The sequence below is a fragment of the Musa acuminata genome, chromosome BXJ1-10 (assembly GCF_036884655.1).
Source record: "Musa acuminata AAA Group cultivar baxijiao chromosome BXJ1-10, Cavendish_Baxijiao_AAA, whole genome shotgun sequence".
Taxonomy (NCBI): Eukaryota; Viridiplantae; Streptophyta; class Magnoliopsida; order Zingiberales; family Musaceae; genus Musa; species Musa acuminata.
Window position 1 is genome coordinate 32,901,007 of NC_088336.1, and position 19,581 is coordinate 32,920,587.

At 42.8% G+C, this 19,581-nt stretch overlaps 3 protein-coding genes and 1 long non-coding RNA gene across 9 annotated transcripts; 2 read left to right on the forward strand and 2 right to left on the reverse strand.

Annotated features, from left to right (window-relative positions):
- Window positions 1–398: 398 nt before the first annotated feature.
- LOC135596283 (uncharacterized) lies at window positions 399–1,660 on the forward strand. The gene is made up of 4 exons (XR_010480907.1): window positions 399–540; window positions 642–1,217; window positions 1,282–1,443; window positions 1,522–1,660. It is a non-coding gene; the product is annotated as an uncharacterized LOC135596283 (long non-coding RNA).
- A 632-nt stretch (window positions 1,661–2,292) lies between these two features.
- Window positions 2,293–8,074, reverse strand: LOC103969429 (uncharacterized). Of its 6 annotated transcripts, none has more exons than XM_065088381.1 (10): window positions 7,599–8,074; window positions 7,366–7,449; window positions 6,837–6,938; window positions 6,196–6,241; window positions 5,364–5,442; window positions 4,903–5,272; window positions 4,211–4,472; window positions 3,744–3,986; window positions 3,551–3,670; window positions 2,293–2,830 (listed from the first exon to the last, which is right to left on the reverse strand). In XM_065088381.1, exons 2-10 carry the CDS (start codon window positions 7,435–7,437, stop codon window positions 2,382–2,384), a joined length of 1,743 nt encoding a protein of 580 aa, XP_064944453.1. In that variant the 5' UTR covers window positions 7,438–7,449; window positions 7,599–8,074; the 3' UTR covers window positions 2,293–2,381. The 6 variants fall into 6 exon arrangements, with proteins under 6 accessions (XP_064944453.1, XP_018674335.2, XP_064944454.1 ...); XM_018818790.2 differs by having other exon boundaries at window positions 7,551–8,074; XM_065088382.1 differs by having other exon boundaries at window positions 4,226–4,472; window positions 7,366–7,446; window positions 7,537–8,074.
- A 2,824-nt stretch (window positions 8,075–10,898) lies between these two features.
- Window positions 10,899–13,884, reverse strand: LOC135595079 (IQ domain-containing protein IQM1-like). Its single transcript, XM_065085594.1, has 9 exons — window positions 13,427–13,884; window positions 13,218–13,332; window positions 13,034–13,099; window positions 12,681–12,769; window positions 12,490–12,577; window positions 12,263–12,400; window positions 11,919–12,011; window positions 11,734–11,835; window positions 10,899–11,524 (listed from the first exon to the last, which is right to left on the reverse strand). The coding sequence occupies exons 1-9, from the start codon at window positions 13,855–13,857 to the stop codon at window positions 11,069–11,071; spliced, it is 1,578 nt and encodes a 525-aa protein (XP_064941666.1). The 5' UTR covers window positions 13,858–13,884; the 3' UTR covers window positions 10,899–11,068.
- A 4,844-nt stretch (window positions 13,885–18,728) lies between these two features.
- Window positions 18,729–19,031, forward strand: LOC103969430 (monothiol glutaredoxin-S2-like). The gene has a single exon (XM_009382951.3). The coding sequence runs from the start codon at window positions 18,729–18,731 to the stop codon at window positions 19,029–19,031; it is 303 nt and encodes a 100-aa protein (XP_009381226.2).
- The last annotated feature ends 550 nt before the right edge of the window (window positions 19,032–19,581 follow it).

A 19,581-nucleotide genomic window follows, 5' to 3' on the forward strand; every position in this document is an offset into this window, starting at 1 on the left:
CTAATGGTTCACAAAGAACATGTTAAGGAAACGATACACCCAACATTCGGATGGACTAACTAAATCACATATCATACAATTCATGTGTCCTCGTGTTCTTCGATTTCAACCAACTGCCACATATTTCATCCCTTCTTGTTCTTGAGGGAGCAGAACAGGCACATTCTTTCTTCCGAGAATGCCTGACATGAACAAGCTGATGATTGAGTTGAGTATGGATTATTTTCCCTGAAGAATAACACCATCACCTCAATGTAAGGTTTTGGTTTTTTTTTCCAACATATCACGTTCATTGTTTGTATGTATAGGCTTCCTTTCTTAGCTGTGTGACAGTGTCTTGGCCAGTTTGTTCCTCCTCCTCTTATCACTCTTGATTGATTGATTGAAGTACAGGCAATGCTGCTGCTCTTGTTAGCTGCTCTCCTCTTTTCCTCACAAATGGTGGATGGAACACCCAACTCTGTGCCTTTGGACAAGGAGGAATTGCTGGCGGAGAAGAAGCTGAAACTTCTTAACAGGCCTGCGGTGAAGAGCATTCAGGTTCTCTAAGCTTGCAGTTACTTGCATTTGAATTTACTGAGGGGAAGACTTGGGTTGCTCAAGAACCAAACAATCATCAACTCAGATCATATGTTTTGCAGAGCGAAGATGGTGACATAGTGGACTGTGTTGATCTCTACAAACAGCCAGCCTTCGATCACCCACTACTCAAAAACCATACCATTCAGGTCCAATATTTTACTCACCAGCATGCTAAGCATACACAAATATAAGTCTTTAGACAATTCCATGATCTTCTCCTTTCTAGGAATGTTTCAGTGACACTGTTACATAGAATCGATACAAGATTTCCTTCGATTGGAACTTCTCAGTATGTTCTTCGACGGGCATAGAATGCTGATAGTAGTTAATTGTCGCCTTCTTAGTCCTACCAAAAAGATAATATGCATCGATTGTTAATGCTGCAGATGAAACCCGATGATGAGATCTCCGGCGAAAGAGATGAGGGAGTTAAAGCACGCGTGCCGTCCCAAGCATGGCAAAGGAGTGGGAGCTGCCCTGATGGAACGATCCCAATCCTCAGGATCCAAAAGCATCACCTGCTCAACGCTGCTTCGATGGAAGACTACGGCAGGAAGCCATGGCATGGCATGACCAAGCACAAGATACGTACATCGAGTCTCTCGGTAGATGCCGGCATCGAAGGCCTGCACGCGGTCAGTCTTTGTACTCCCCTTCTAAGCAATTCCTGATAGCTCATCGTCTCTTCGGTGATTTCAGTATGGCGTGCTGATGGCCAGTGGTTTCAGCTACATCGGAGCCAAAGCAAGCATCAACATATGGAATCCCCGTGTCGGCGGGGACGACGAATTCACTACTGCTCAGATTTGGCTTCGGAATGGGCCGTACAACAGCTCAGACTCCATCGAAGCCGGATGGATCGTTAGTCTTTCTCTTCCCTGATCGTAACACAACATTATCTGATCTCCTGTATTGTTCACAGTTCTTTCTCTTTAACAGGTAGATCCCAGCCTTTATGGTGACAGGAGGACAAGGTTTTTCGTGTACTGGACGGTAAACCTCTTCGCTCGATCGATCTTTCTTTCTTTTACGTACTTCCCTCCCATAGATCTTCGCAGACGGACTCCGGGAGGACGACAGGCTGCTTCAACCTCCTGTGCGCAGGCTTCGTGCAGACGAACCCACATGTAGCCCTGGGAGCTGCTTTCGCGAGTACATCCCAAAGAGATGGACGGCAGTACGGAATTCAACTCAACATGTGGCTGGTAAGGGTCGAAAGCAGTTCCGGCGTTGCAACATGAGCTTGCTCTTCGTCGTCTGAGCCCGCAATCGCTTGCAGGACTCGGACAACGAGAAATGGTGGTTGATGTTCGGCGACGACGAGGTCGCGGTCGGCTACTGGCCGTCTTCATTGTTCGCCGGGCTGAGAGGGGCAGCGACGTTGGCGTTGTTCGGTGGCGACGTCTACAGCCCGAGGATACATGAGAAGCCGCACACAACCACCGCCATGGGCTCCGGCGACTTCGCTTCGTACCACTGGGGCACCGCGTGCTGGATCGGCAAGCCCCGAATCAAGGACTACTCCGGCGAGTACAAGTACCCGTATCCTTTTGGGACGCTGAGCACCCAAACCGACTGCTACAGCGCCGAGAACTACGCAGAGATCCTGTGGACGGAGCCGCTCTTCTACTTCGGCGGGCCCGGCAGGAATCATCCCTATTGCGAATAGAACGAACACTTGCTTTGTGCGGTTTATGCTTCGAGGAAGGATATGTTAAGACACATCAGATTTAGCCTCGTGAAACAACAAAGACTGGTGAACCAAAATGTCTATTACCGAAAGAAAAGAAAACAAAGCACTAATCTGAATCTGATGTTGTCTGGGAGTGAGGATCAAATCCCATCAACAGTTTCGATAGATGCTCTCCCATGTCTTGGACTTCATCTCTCCCAAAGCCCCAAGTACGGAGAAGCTCAGCGCCTGGAGCTCCCCTTGCGATCCCGTGTTTGCGAAGGTCCCCCAACCTTTTCTCCACGAAAGGCATAATAGCAGTGCTTGACCGGAGTCTTGCAGCCATCGGGATTGATTCGATTTCAAGCGATCCTCTCGACCGAGCTCCTTGTACCGAGTTGAACACCAACTCGCCATGTCGGCCTACATTCCTCCCAAAGATCGATGGAAATGGCAGTGGTATCGGAAGAGGGCAGAGGGCCACCGAGAGGCGGGAGAACATTGGCTTCGCCGGAGCAGTTTGATAAGCTACACGTACCGAGTCCTTGACTTGAGACACCGTTGCTCGATGATCACCTGTAGGTCTCAATCCACAAAGGATAGCAGACGTCAGTGGTCTTTATTTTTACTGAAGTGCAGATTAAACAAGAACACACTCGGAATCATCAATTTGCATTCTGATCTCAGTTTCAATTAAATGGTTTCAACACTCATAAATTACATGCAGCATCAAATAAAAAAAAAGAAAAGAAATCTAATAGCAATTACTAAAACCCTTCTTACATGATTGTTATCTTGGTGAAGACAGACCTTCCACACTGGTTTTTATGTCCAGGACATAGGTATGTTTGCCGTCATAATTTCCCGATTGTTTTGTAAATACATGAAACATGCTCCGACATTCAAGAGGCACATGTGGAATTCCAACTCCATTATAGATACTTATGAAAAATTTTCATGCCTTATTCATCATTTCTGAAGGATCCCCTACTCAATGGCTTAGTTTGACGTCATGAATGGGACAAATGGTTAAAATGTTTTTCATTCAAAACATGTTGTAATATGAAAATTAGTGTGTCTCCTAGACACGCGATAAAAGAGTTAAAAATATAGCACAACTTGAAGGAGGGGCGCAGGGAAGAAAAAAATCGTTCAGACAAAAATCATTGAGAAATTTGGCATAACTGCAGCATTAAATATCAGTATCAACATTTTGCATTCTTAATACTATGGATGAGTTGGTGAGCTGAAAAAAGCAAACTTGTGTGTTGTTCAGCAAAAGATAGGAAGAAGAACCTGAATAAAGGGCTCCATGAACAACCAAGGACTCCACAGCTAGCAAATCATCATCATCTTTTCTTATTTCAGGGGTCAAAGGATGCAAGTTTCTGAGGATACTACCTTGGTTATGCTCATCTGAAACAAGACCACCAGTTTCTCAGTGAAATTGTGAAGACAAATGATCCAGGATAATAAACAGCATTCTTACCGGTCAAAGATGGAGGTGGCATCGCTACATCCAGAACTGTCACCAAATTTTGCCTAGATTGACCAGCCAATGTGTGTACAATCTCACCCACATCCATAGCACCAGAAGTGCATGTTGAATTTGCGGCTGGCCCAGGAATTTCCATTCGGAATGGAATGCTTATGGAGTGTATTGAAGCAGCATAAACAGCACTGCTGTGGAAAAGCTTCTTATCGTCCACATGGAGCAAAGGGGACAACCCACCTTAATTTAAAATAAGAAAAACCTATCAGCCTAAGATATAATCACAACAAGAAGGAACTACAGGCAGTATCAATTAATGTAAGACAATAAAAAGTATACTTTTGGAACAACAAGCATTTGAATTCTATGTAGAATTAACTTCAGAGTTGCACTGCAGATTTTGACTAATATTAAGCTTAAATTGGTAAAAGCCAGATTTTAACATAAGCTTGCATACGACCAACCACAGACTTGCGTACTTCTAAGAGAAGGCAACCCAACTGGTATCATCAAGTTGCAAAAGGAAGACAGCCTTGAAAAGGAGACAGCATCGTGAAGAGACCGTCCAATAGATGATTTCTGGTTAGTGGCATATGTATAAGCACCAGGATCTCTTACAGCATAAAGCAGAACAGGTGTGTTTGTGTACTCATCTTCAATGTTCTCCAGAACTTCTGCAGCTACGCTGGAAAAACCTCCAGAATCATCAACAACAAATTGGATACCCTGAGAAGCAGTATATAGTTTGAGAACAGGACAATGTTTATAGATCAAACTAAACATAAATTGTCTAGATCTAACATGAATTTAAGGTTATAAGCATCAAGGTTTAATTGTAATCTTGATATGAATATTATGTTTGTATTTTTGCATGCTTATGGGTGTGCAATTGAGCACGTCAGTGCATGTACATAGGTGTACATCCATGCATGTGCAGACGTACATTTGTGCAGCCATTTTCCTGCATGCAAATACATACGTGCTTCAATGCATGGTAATCTTGCTGTCAGAACTCATAAATAAATGGAAAAAATAAGACTACAATTCTATAAAATGTTAGTTTTTAGGGAAAAAGGAAAGAGTTGCATAATCAAAATCTGGAATGAAACGGGAGAAGTCGATCGATTAAATAGTATTATATTGACAAGAAAATGACCTGAATATGGTCGCATTCTTCAATAAAGAACCGTAGTCTCTCATTCATCTCTTCTAACTGCAAGCTTCCTGAAAGAACATCCTTTCCAATGCCATAATCATCAAACTTTTGGATGTCCATCCACGAACTATGAAGTTCATACAAGCTTCGAGGGTGATACTGAACCTTGGAAAAGTCTGTCCAAAACTTAACATCAGTTTCTAGGCATTCAATCCGGCCCTTATCTTGAACTTGCCTCTGAGAACTGCTCATCACTTCACCAGAATCATCCTCTGAAACATCTAAAATCTCATGCTCTTCCGCAGATAAGCTTTGCAGAAATAAATTCTTTTTGTGAGGTTCTGCCATGCATCTGGATACATTGCCAGTCCTGCACATTGTTTAGATATAAGGCTTCACAAGGATCAAAGGCAACAGAACAAAGACAAAGGTAAATGAACTCATTTGTAAGTAGGCCTTGCCATGTCAGGATATCTGTAGGGTCAGATAATGAAATATCTTCATATAGAGAACCAGAAAGACCTAGGGAACCCAGAGACCCTGCAAATATATTAGCAAAATGAAAAGTTAAAAAGTAAATGACACAGATCTCTTGGCATTTGCTATATAAGCTCATAAGAAAAATAACGGATGTCACAAACTGACCCATGAGAGTGGCTATTTAAAGGATTTCTTTTAGAAAAAGGATCACAAATCAGATGATGAATTAATCTTCATGTGCAATAAGCTAACTGTCTTAAAGTAAATGATGCATTCATATATATATATATATGTTAATACATGGTTACATTCATAAAAATCTACAGACTATACATAGATATATATACACACACATATATAAACATGTCTGATCTAGATATGTGTATGTGCACACACGATAATGCGTCTCCTGAAAACATGTCAACTTATGATTAAAAGGCCTTGCTGCTCTTTATCTTGAAATCAAAATATAACAAGTCATCTTTTGTATGTGTAAGAATCATCTTTCAATCATAGATAAGGATCCCTTTTACTTACCCCAACAATCCAAAATTTTCCCAATTTGTTTCTTATGCCAAATGAGACTTTCATATCATTTAAATAATGCATCAAAGCAGATAACATTCAATAGTTTAATCACTGCCATCGTATCAAGTAAATGATAGATAAAAATGGCATACACCATTTTAGCCACCTATGTTTATCGGTTATTACTGTTATCGAGGATCATTGCTTCATAAACCCTTATAACTTACCAGTGTGCAAATAAATTTAGTTATATTAGCAGTAACAAGCAATGGAAAGAACGATCACCTTGAAAATTGATGGATATCAATCGAGGGCAGTATGTAGGAATACCCTGCAGAGTGCAAATAAGTAACATGTAAGCATAGCTTCCAGTTTTCGAATAAAGGATGGTTAATGGGCTGCCACTAAACATTTTCCACCTATAAGCGACTTCAGATCAAACGAACCCATGTATCATGATCTTAATGAATTAAAATGAAAGAACTGCCCCACCTTCACTTCAAGAATGGGAAAAAACACAGTTGTGGGATCTTCTCAAAGTATATATGTACTATGTCATGACATTGTTTGAAAAAGATGAAGAAGTGATATGTTAATTTCCTTGAATGAAGGCGAGGACTCCAAATGACATTGACAGGAAAAAGAAATATAAAAGTAAAAGTTTCTCCATATCTAACATGGATTGATGTGATCACAGACATGTATACATAGCATCCTAGTTAACCTATTATTCATGTTTGTTTCAAGGTTTGGGATGCCTAGAGCAACATTTTGTCATAGATGACTTGCAGTTATACCTTTTGATTATCTAGAGAACATGTGCGCTTCACCTTTGTGGAAATTGAACTAATCTATTGAATTTGACATCCTTATTCTAGACAAATGCAGTTATTCTACCGTGATAAATGTGTTACAGCCAAATCCACCTGTTGTGTTTCACCAGCACGATAAAGGACATCCATGTCTAAGGGTGAATTCTTGTAAATGGGATCTCCATCGGGTACCTCTGTCAGTCCAAGCAACTCATCCTGCAAACGTGAGAATGAAGTCAATAAACAATCTTAGCAATTAGCTTACATACATGAACAATCACATTCTGAAGGCTTTAGAGACATAAGAAGGCATAAGATATGCGATTTTATCGGTCCTAGCAGTGCACTTGCAAGCAACACTCTGTGTTTTGTTTCCGTTTTCTAATTCATCAAATGATTAAATATATAACATAATATAAATAATAATAATCAATACATAACAAAAGTAGAATTTTAAATTATTTACATAGCAACCACAGCAACCGAGTGACTAGTTGGATTTTGTAACCATCCTACTTCAATGGTCATACTACAAGACCACTTCAGGATGCAAGTAACTAATTCCCTTCAAGTAAACAGTACGAAATCATGCAAACAAGGCAAAAATCATCAAATAAACTAAATAAAAAACTTAATAAGTTACCTGAAAATTCCAAAAATGAGATCCAACGTAATTCGCAAAAGTACCAACTTGAATCGTTACAAGTTCCCTCATTTGCAGTAGCTTCTGTCGAGCAGAGCAAACAATCAGTCAGAACCTTCTTTCTTTCATGGTCAAAGGGGTAGATTTCTCTGAAAGATAATAAAATTGTACATTTGTGGTATAACTGATTCACATAAATGCAGTGTAGTCAAAGGCGAGGGGGAGAGTACGACGGTCAAGGGGAGAGAGAGAGAGACGGAAGAAGAGCCGGCTGGAGATCGCACGGAAGCCTCTCGCTCGAGGAAGACACGGCCGTCGTTCGCCGATGGAGAGGAAGACGCCGCGCAGTGATTAGGTTTTCCAGGGGCGGCACGGCCTCGTGCGCGCCGGGGAAGGGAAGAGACGTAGATCTAGTGGGGTGGGTGGGGAGAGACGTTAATATGGTTCGATCGAACTAGAATCGATGAACCAAATTGAATTAGGCTCGACCCAATCCCATTGCTGGCACAGGCGCACGCCTGAACCGCCCAGCTCCTGGGCTCAAGCAAATGCATCGATTATTAGGAACGTCATTTGACATAGCGCAGTCGGCGGCGGCGTAAATGGTGGCCTGTGCCGACGACGAGAAGGGCGTCGAGCGGTCGAGGCAAGCAGGTAGAGAGACTGCGGTCGGATAAAAAGGGGAAGACGAGGCGGAGGTAGCAGCCACGTGAAGGGCGTAGGGTTCGCGAAAAAGAGTCGTTATATATATATATATATATATAACAATTGCTAAATGTGATTAGCAGTTCATAGTTTGAATTAAAAATGTTATAATAGAATAAATGGCAAAAAGCATACATATATGTATGCGTCCTTAATAAATATTTTTTTTTTATATTTTCTCTCATATATTGAAGTAAATATATATCCCCTTTAAAGCACGAAAACTTATCACTATAGTTAATCTACAACCGCTGATCATTAGCGTGATGACATTGCGCATTTTAATATCCCCTTCGAAAGTACTAGGAAAACATGATGAATCAAATAATTAATGGAAATAATAAAAACTATTTTAGATATTTGAATTTTTATTTTTATTTACAATCAGTGAAAATCGTAATTCATGGAAGTCATGTCCAATAATGTCATTAGTGGGGGATTTAGAGGGATATATATGAAAAATTAAAACTTTTATGAAGTGACATATTTACCAATAGTAAAATTTGAAGGTATTATTTAACTTAAGCACAAGATGTGAGTCAATTAGAAACAAGCTGATTAAACACAAAGTGAAATAGAGGGAGGGATTAATAAAGGATCCGAAATCACTAACTAGTTTAATACCATAATAAACATCTTAATTGGGTGATCAACAACTCTCAAAAGCCCAACCAATTAGGAATTGATATAATCTATATTAAACTCTAACATGATAGTTCGGAATCTGAGTATTAGCCACTACCAAATTAAGCACGAAATGAAGAAAGAAAGAAAGAAAAAAAGTAAAAAGAAGTTCTTCGTGAAGGCATCCACAGGCCAACGATTCCCCCATTAAGAAAGGCTGCGGAACTATACTACACCAGCAATCAACCATGTCTTGCCATGTTATAATAAATCTGATATTATTTATATACATATACATATATGTATGTGTGTATATATATATATATATATATATATATATATATATATATATATATATATATATATATATATATATTTATATATCAGATATATATGGAAGCACGAAGCTTAGAAAATTCACCGGTTTGATCATCATGGCCACATGTCGCAGATTAATTCCTGGAGGTCGCGTTTCCCATATGGATCGCCACCGGCAACTGCTGCTCCGCTCTAGGTCACGTCGGCGTCTCGTCGGGATACGCGAACGAGTTGTTTCGAGACGTCTGCCGCGACCGCGGCGTCCTCGGGTGGTAGTGTTTCTGCCGGTTCCCCTTCTCGCCCGCCACCTCCTCTTCCTCGTCGTCGCTCGAGACCTTGCACTTCTCGCCCAGGATGATTGTTTTCTTCCATATCGAGTCCTCCGAATCACCTCCTCCGTTCCCGCTCCGTTCTCTCCTGCTGGTCCTTATCTTCTCCGGGAGCCCCTTGCCGAAGCTTAACGACATTTTCCGCTTCGAGGCGGACGCCGGCAGCACAGTACTGGGAGGGATTGGGCCATGCGTCGCGACGTCGGGTGTCATCTCGATCACCGTCACTTGCTCCTCCTGCGCCTCCTGATGCGGTTCTACTTCTCCTTGTTCTGTCGTCGCTTGGACTGTGGGTGTCGTGGTGGTTTCGGATGCGGGCTTTGCGACGGATTCGTTGTGTGGTGACGGTGGGGATGCAGATGGAGGGTCGCTCGGGGGCTTGCGCTCGGCGCAGAGCGAGACGATGACGACCATGGCGGCTGCGACCCACGCAACGACGAGGGAGATGAAAAGGGCCGAGTGGATCAAGGTGTGGGCTTCCGATGGAAATGGTATACTTCTTCCCATTCTGGTTATGAATGAACGACGCGGAAGAAGCTTCTTCTCTATTCCAAGCACACAGATGGTGACAGGATGTCAGATCATCGAGTGTTGGATCGAGTTAACAACGATCATCACGAGGGCAAAGAAAAGAGAAAAAACCAACATCTTTGTTCTCCTCTCGAACGAAACTGGTAGAATTTGGTGGATGATAGAGGAGAAAGAAGATGGGATCCTGGTGTTGGTCACTCCTTGTGGTCGTAGGAGAATTGGTTGGTTCATCAAACTGAAATATACTATATTAAGGTCATCTTAGAAAAGGAAAAGTCAAAAGAGAAAGCACAGCCACCCGTAGCAATCCATAAACATATAGTTGACTTTTCCTTGTATCCACATCGATATGGTTGCTTCTAATTGAGGAAAGGGGTCGAGTTTCATGTCGGAGCAACTGCTTCTGCTTTTGGTATCGGATTCGGCTTCTTGAACGAAGACTACATGACCGACGACAATGGTTGTGGTGCCGGATGTGTCCAGGCCGGAGAGGTTTGATCCGATCAGCCGGTGAAAGAGAAGAAACGAAGGCGCCCGGTAGCAGTAACATGAACCGGAGAGCTCACAGTTACTACGGACGTTGTTCTTGGTGCAGCCTGACAGAATCATACGGAAATGGAACTCAAATGATGTTCTGTGACCCGACACAAATGTGTCTTTTTGAGTGTAGCACTTGCATTCTCGATTGAATTTGGAATGGCATGGGCTTCCTCAATTTGGATGCCGGTGGAACAGAGCTGCAAGAAAGATCATGTTTCTTTTATACAGAGCATGCACAACTCCTATTCTCTGTATATATTACCTCATAATTTGTTATACAAAACAACTTGAGGTGAGTAGATTTACCATACTTTTTCATCAGGAATTAGAAATGTTCGAAGGGAAGATAAAGACGAAGTTTATTCTCTTCAAAAAGAATTCTACACAACATTAATTCTATCGCCTTATCAATGTGCAAAACAAAAGAATTGACTCTTTACAAAAATTAACCTCATTTTGAGAGGAACCAAGAAAGAGAGCAAAAAAAAAAAGAGAGAGAGGAGATATGAATCGGATCAGTTAACAAATATACAAGGAAACCAAAAAACGAAAAGGAGAAAGAATTAGTTGGCCAGCATTTCTCTCCTCCATTCCTCTTCAAGTTGCATGTCGATCGAAGCTTTGCATGCAGATGATGGTACTGGCAAGCTGATGGATCAGCGGCGTCTGTGTTTAGGAAGAGTAAGTGTGATCGTGGGAGCAGGAAGGCTGATTCCAGCAAGCGTGGGGGATAGCCTCATATCAGAGTTTGGACGGGGAGATACGATCGGCTCATCAGGGGGAGCCGTGGAGCTTGGTGACAGGTTAACTTGCTCGAGTGCCTTAAACTGAAGATCCGTGGGGTACTTGCGAACACACCTGATGCGATGCCCAGCCCCAGTTGTGCAGTTCTGATGGTGGTGATCGACCGATCCAGAAGTGGTCTCGACATTACTATCTTCGGGTATCGAAGAACATAGATGGCCCTCTTCTACCTCATTTTCACTCTGGTTTCCTACTTCATGTGATGTAGATTCCTCTGCTACCTCTGTGCCCTTATCCATATCTGTCATCGAGTTACTCCTGTCCATCTTGAGTGAAGAGTAGTCATCGTCGTCACCAGCAGGACATTTCTGAAGATTATTTGACAATACATCAGTCATCTTGTAGGATTCATTTTACCAGGAATCTAAAGAGAACCTTCTTAAAATCATCTCCCTTGGTCATGCATAACAGTGCATCTAAAAGAGGTTTTCTTTTCAAGAAATTCTATTGCATGTGAGGCTAGAAACACCACCTATCATTTGCTATGTAAATAGTTGATGAGGAAAGACAACATTACCTGGACATCAGTGAGGTCGACATTGTTGTCTTGAAGAAAACTGATGAATTCCTTGAAATTTTCTTCAGTCGGGAGGTAATGTCCACTATATGGCCAAACAACCTACAGGAAAGGAACCACAGGAAATAAGACAACAGAAAACATGTTGTCGCTAACTAAACGATCGAGGTTTTGCTAATAAGCACCTTCAGAATTCCCTCTTTCACGATCAGTCTTCCTGCAGCTATGGTAGCTCCACCAGCAAGAAAACTCGAGTGGTGAAATGACCCCTTCATTTTCTGCTCATACATGGAAGTGGAGAATTAGATGTCTGAAAAAGAATCAAACAGCAAGGGAAGATCTTAAAACTACCGAACAAACGAAGCATGATAACTAAAGAATATATCCTGGTAAGTAGTAGTAACATAGCTGCTGACAGGTACAGAAGAACTAATGTGAAACATGGCAACTTTTTGTAGTTAAGAATAGAAGTTTATGTGTTTCATAAATTATATTAAAAAAAATCCAAAACCAGGGATGTGAAATTTACCTGCCCCACGTACAATGTGCTGATTGTGCTGAGAACAAATATCCATTTCGACCCTTCGGTAGTGTCCACAAACGTTCCGCTTTGCTTGTATACGAATTTTCCAGACTCCAAATTGACCTCATAAGCCTGCCTTTCTTTCTGAACAAAAATGACATAGATATGAATTGATGAAGGTTCAGAGTTTCAAATTCGACGATCTAAGGTCATTTAATCAGCGAGCGACGTACCGGTCCGAGATAGTTAACACATTCCTGGTGAAGTTTGTTTCTAGGACACTTTGCAAGATTCACTTCTTTGCCATCACCAATGTCCAACCTGAATTTTCCACCCGAAAAGAAGATCAGGACCAAACTAAGCTGAAACTAATCTAATAAGAAGAGAAAAATGAAGATGGATGGATGTAAGCGAACATAGTTACCAGTAGAAAAACGGTTGCTTGCTCTCGCTTATGAACCATTCGTCATAATAAAGATGCAGATTGTGCCCGTATCGATGGCGCGGGTCGATCTGAAAGCGAAGACAATACCGGTTATTCATTGCACTATCATGGCTAGATAATTCATTTGCACCACAAAAGTTTGTCCCACTAGATGTCTTTCTAGGGATTTGACTATCACCGAGTCAGTACTGGATTTGATTCGCATTTATTTCACAAAAAAAAAATTATTAATTTTGTAAAAATTGTCTTGACCTTCCCCCCTTCACCCCCCCCCCCCCCCTATATGTTTAATAGAATCATTCACAGCAGGTAAGTAAAGAAAATTAACATACAGCTTCAAGCCAGTGTTGAAGTGCCAGCTTCTGTGCCTTGTTATTCTTGGACAAACCCTTACCAACCTACAAAAAGATAGAAAAAATGGATCACATAATTCCATTCAGGAAGAAGCTTGAGAGTGATACTATGGTGCATCTGCATATCAGAACTATAAAAACAAAACACTGGTGATCGGACTACCTTGGCTGCCCTCGTTAGTGCCCTTGCCCAGCGTGACGCTGCTGTCTCTGGCTTTGTACCACCGAAAAAAGATATTGAGCTGTGCTTGAGTGAGGCAAAATCGAATGCCTTCCACCTGAAACCAAAAGACAACACACAAAAGATGATCAGAGAAAACCTAATGAATTGGTACCACCAATACCAACAGAAGCCTTTTTATACAAACTAACCATAATTCCTCAACAACAACTGCACAATCTGCCAAATTTCTTCGTGTCCGATAACTTTTGTACACCTTTTGCAACTTGACAGCCGCTGCATCGAGGTCTTTTATAAGCCTTAGGGACTCCAAGAGACAATTTTCTGGGTTCAACTTGAGATCTGCATCATTGCCAATCTGATCTGCAGAATAAGGTTCCCTTTTAACATCTTCCCTATGCTGATTCTTGGGTGAAACATTAGTTTCCAGCTTGGTTTGGTCCTGGCACCAATTTTTGAAGCTTAATGATTCTTTCAAGGAAGAACTCGATTTAGTGCTGGTCTCTGACTCATTTTGTTTGCAGCTGTTTGATCCTGGGATCCGCTTGACATCCTTCTCCATCGAACTCAACGATCTAACATTCTCAACCTCCTCTGCCAAATCAAAAATCTTGCTTCTCATGAGTTCGATCCAGGTGAACCAGAGCAACGAAACAAATATGCCCATCAAGGTAACTTCAACTCTTCGATTTAGAAATTGCAAAAATTGTCTCCTGCCATACATAGCCAAAATGCACCGGTGTCAGCTGCAACGAAGTAATTGATTTCCATGGTCGAATGTTGATTGATTGAGGTGAATGCATTGATAGAAACATGACAACATACTTCTCGGATGCAGGTAAAACAAATTTCAAATCGTTCTCTAAATGCTGAAATGCACGGCGCGGAAAAGGGGGTGTGAGCAACAAAAGTATGGTCCTGATGAAAACAAGAGAAACGAAGGTCTCGTCCTAATTGAGATTAATTTAGTGCAATTGCGTTTCCTTCAATCGCAAAAAGAAAGCTTGTTCTATCTTGTTCATAGTGCTGTATCCTCCAGAAAAAGAGGCAATTGAAATTACAGCGGTAACTCGATCGACCTAACAATGTTTATCATTTGCAACGCACCGGAAATCAAATTACAGCAGAATCAAATCAATGCACCATAAACAACCCCGTAGCGCACGGGATTAGAAACACCAATGACACAACCGATAGTAACAAAATTGGGTAACAGGAAGACCTAAAAATCGAACTTTTAGCGTGAGAAAATGTTTCTTCCATGTTACCTCTGAATCCGGGAAGAGAATGCGAGCAACCCTGGAAACGAGGAGAAGAAGCGCTCGATCAAGAGGGGCGACAAGAAGCCAAAGCAACCGGAAGCGAACAACCACCCGGCGGCTGACCGATTCCTATTTGCTGTCGTGGATGGGCATGTCGATTTCGTCAGGCAGGACGAAACGAGTCGCCCAGAAAAATACGAAGGCAATGGACAAGACGGACTTCAAAGCCTCGAACGGTAAATTCTTGGAGGGAAAGCCAAATGGTGAATTCTTGCAGAAAATGCAGTGGACTGCAGGGGGAGGGGCGCCTGGGGTGGGTCCTCGGAGGTAGGTTTCTTGGTGGGAAATGTTGGGAGCAACCAGGATTTTGATGCAGAAAGGGAACGCGGAGGGAGGGAGACGAGGAAAGGGTCAAACTTCACAGTTAGAGAGGGCTCCTTGGGGTTTGGTTGTCAAAGCAATGTGATGTCATAATTTGAGGAAGTCAAACGTAGTTCGTGAAATCCCTGTGCTGTTGAGAAGAGACATATTTAGATTAACACGGACCCGCCGCGTCTCTCCCAGTTAATACCTAAATGACTCATTTGCCCCCAGGTACACCGTACCAACCGCTTCCGATGGACGTTGGTGGAGCCTAAAGATGCCAATTAACTCTGAATTGGTCCGATCACATCAGGTTTGACCAACTTTGACGAGGGAATAAGAGGGATTGTAATATTATCTTGAGGACCAATTTAGAGTACGGGAATTAGGGGATGAATACGGAGTTACATTCTGTAACATAAATCCAGCGTCAGCCATGCACTCGAATAGAATGCTGGAACGACTCTTCGCGTACGCCTCATTTGCAACGCAGACATCACTCGAGGTAGCATTAAACGTGCGGCTGGTGGTCTCCCCGTCTGAGGCACGAAACGGTCCGTTTCAACGATTGACCAAGACAGCTTGTCAAACCACGCGGCGAAGGGGCTCTCTCTGGAGTTGCTTGTCGACGAGGTTCTCCGGTCCTGTCGATGTCATAGTTTTCCACTATTTTGGTAGGGAGGAACAGCTCGGCCCCGTACAGACGACGGAGAATTAGAGGTTGACTGAAGCCAACGTCGGTGAAAGACCTTGCCCCAGTACGCCGTTGACTCTCGAAAAGTCAGAATTAGTTGCGCTAATACGTGATGTCGACAAGCATGGTGGCAGATTGGTTGACTCGGACCACGTTAAAGGAGGGGGAAAGAAATCTTCTGCTCGTCAGTCGATGAGGTTGAGGAGTTTTCCGCTCTTCGTTGGCCCCTTTATGATCGCATTCAATCACGTAGTCCCTTTAGGTTGCGGCCTGTCGACGAGTGCTCTCGATACGAAGTACAAATTAGAATCAAAGTTTTCATCCGTTGAACTCACCAAGTAACATGTGATGGATTGGATTTCGATTGCGTCGGTGGGCGAACTCGGAACAATGCGCCCAGCACAGCATCCGAGTCCGAGTTAACCGTCCTTGTCAAACCACGGAGCCCATCGCATCAATTTGTGACGATGATGCGGTGGCTATCGCCATTTGTTCCCATGCTGTGGGCCATGCGATGGAGACATCCGGAGAGTGGGAGTTTGGCAGGACACGTGTGAGGCTAGGACGGTCCAACCAAATCTTATGGTACGCCTCGTCGCTTTCGCCGGTCTGAGAATGTCCGGGGCGGTCTCATTGCAGGGAGAGCGCGCGAGCCCGTGCCGCACGATTCCGTCAAGGTGATCTGATCGACGGCGGTGATTGCAGACGGGACGACTCGCCGTCTACAAGGATATGGGCGAATTTGCCGCACGATTCCGGGAACTCCACCGGATTCCACGCGTCAGCACACCGTCACACCAGGATATGGACGGTGGGCCCCACGGTAGGATTTCCACTAGATGGACGTCTCGGCCTCGCCGAACGATTTAGTACTCGACCGGGATGGACGGTTGAGATGAGAAGAAGATGGGATGGACGGTTGAGAAAGAGAGCGCATGCTATTGGCCGGCCGTCCTCGCCGAAGCAGCGGGGAGACGGGTGTTGCGAACGTCCGTAGCAGGGCCCTCTTTGTAGGAGGAGGTGAAGGGCATGGTGGAGCAGCTCCATGCTCGTGTATCACTTTTACGTGCTTTTGTAAATGTGTTGGGCATGCAGCGCATGGTTAGAAAGTGTCGATGAAATCATTAGATGTTCTTCACAAGATCAAACATCGATGTCCTCTTCGTTTGCTTCACTATTCTTTTTGTTTCTCCTTCGGTTACTGAGAAAGCTGATCATTCTGGGATTTATTGTTTTGGTGTGTAGCTGTTGTGTTCTCTATGTTCGTAAACGCAATCTGCAGCAATGCTTTTGGCTGAGGATTCTCCTGGAAACCGCAATGATTAATTATGCCTCCAGAAACTAGTTCGGACTTTGCTGCAAGTGCCTGTTTCCACTGTTTTGTCAGTCAAGTGACTTCATCAGCTGTTTTCTTGTGTGCTTCCTTTCTCTCCGACTGCAGTACTTTTGTCATTTCAAGTCATATTATGAGTCACCCGTTTAAAAGATGTCGCTGCTTGTTGGCGGTCTGCAATTATATTAAATGCTGATTGTCGCTGAGCGCTTAAAGATTTGTATACAGTACTTGCAACGAAAATGGTAAAGATTGAGGTGAAATTAATTTGCAGATAACTTTAATGAATTGCCACGCGTACTTTAACCATGCTGTTTAGGTCAATCAAATCGAGGGCAGAGGTGGGACTACACTTCAATGTCATTTCTGCTACAAATATCAACATTATTTGAGGATTAAAAAGGTGGAGTGATTGACGTTTCTTGGCGTCAAATTGAGATTCCTTTGATATTTATAGAACCATACACCCAAATTATTGGCATTATGATTTCTTGATATCAAATTGTTGCATTTCTACTACTATAAATAGCATTATTAAGATTGTTGCTAATCTTAATAATCTTTCATGTGTATTTTATTTATTTCTATATCTTCTAAAAAAAATATATTTTTACTTCTTTATTGAATATCTAATCATTAGATCATTTTTACTTCGATATCACTCACTGAGATTAATAAATGAAGAAAATATAAAAAAGGATAATAAAAGATTAATATGGTTCAATAAATTCATGGAGAAAATAAAATTCAATATTAATTATAAGATTCTTAAATTATTTTTACTGAGTCAAATTTTTTTGTATACTAAGAATTTATATATATTTTTCTTTACCTTCTATAGAATCTTAAAGTATCCTTTTAGATTCCATAGTGAAAAACCCAATAATAGATAAAATATTTCTTACATCTTACTATTTAAAAATCATAGAGATATATAAAATATTTATAAAAAAATCGAATCTAAATTTAAAATTTTCATCTTTCACGAAAAATCCTTCTCTTTCTTTGTCATCAAAATATTTATCGATCTTAATAATACTAAGAGTAAGTAGAATAATTTATAAGAGGCTAGAATGTTTGGCAAAATTAAAATTTAGTGGATTATCGTCTTCAATCTTAATATATACACACATATGTAATTTTGCGTAAATAGAGCGACGCGTGTCCTTTTAATTGGACAATACGATTTTAGATTGCGTTTTCCAACGGGGAGGGATGGGTTGGGGTTCTGCAGCGGTGTTTGGGGAGTTCATGGCAGACACTACTTTATGAAGTCTTTACCCGCATCCACTAATGCAAGAATACATACGTCATCCGTTTGAACCACGGTAAGTAAGAAAGGAGCCAATCTCGTTTCGCCCCCGCCTTATCACCCCCCCGAAGTCATTGTTAATAGTGGAGATTTGACGAAGAAAGTAACAATTCGGCAGGAATCCATTCCTTCCTTTCGTCCTCCTTTGTGGGTTGCCCCGTTAGGCTCCGCACCCGTCCCCTCTACCTGCCTTGTGGTGAGAGCAACGCTACAATGGACCCATATCCACCTTCATGGCTGACGTTAAAAGACACGCGCACGTGTAGCTCGTTGCATGGCGCGTTTCGGGGCGGGGGACAGTGACGTCAGCGATGCCCCTCCCCTTGTACCAAAGAACATCTGTGGCGCGTGGTGGGGTCAGTGACGCCATCCGTTTCCCCCACCCCCTATCCCGTCACCCTCGTGTGATGTCACCTCCCATGTGACCCCGACGCCACCGTCGCTTCCGCCTCAGATAATTTTGCCTTCCTTTTCTCTGATGATATAAACGCAACTTCTCGTCCCTCTTCATCAAGTATCAGCGAGCTCGATGCACGGGGCGCTAACGATCGATGGGGACGAGGCGCCGGAGAGGAGGATGGAGCGGATGATAAGGGAGAGCCCGGTGGTGGTGTTCACCCGGCGGGGATGCTACACGTGCGACGTGATCCTGCGGCTGCTGGCGGTGGTGGGGACGCACGCGACGGTGATCGTGCTTGAGGACGGGGAGGCGGGGCCAGCGGCTCTGCCCGCGCTCTTCATCGGCGGCGCGGCCGTCGGCGGCTTCGAGGGGCTCGTGGCGCTCCACCTCGGCGGCCGCCTCGTGCCGCGCCTTCGAGAGGCCGGCGCCTGACTCGCCCCATAGGCCGCCGAGGTCAATATTGTAATATTATCTCCATTTGCCCCGCTCGATATGCCGACCGTCTATGAATGCATTTAACTTGTTACTCGCTTGCCTAACCGCCCTGTGGTTGATAGAAACCTCGTGCGACCAATCTCACGGAGGGTAGAACGGTGAGTAGACAATAAACCCGATGGGAAGGGAAGGGAAGGGGTGCAATTAAAGGGGTGAAGTGCAACTATTAATCACGCTATGTTCACAATTTTACCGAGTTTGTGATTTTTTTTCCTTTTTTTATATGAATTATTGAAAGAAGACTGTGGAAGGATGGGAGTCAGCATAAAGATGTATCTCATATTCGCATAATCAAATTTAAATTTGATATTTCCGAATTTTATTTATTCATCAAGCTTTGATATCATATTAAAAAATAAATAATTCTTCAAATATTTAGTAATATGGATTTATTATGTTCACACGAACGAATTTTTAGCATAATGTCAAGTTGCCGTGTCGGGCGAAGAAAGGACTGCGGGAGAGAACAAATGAAAGTTTACGTGAG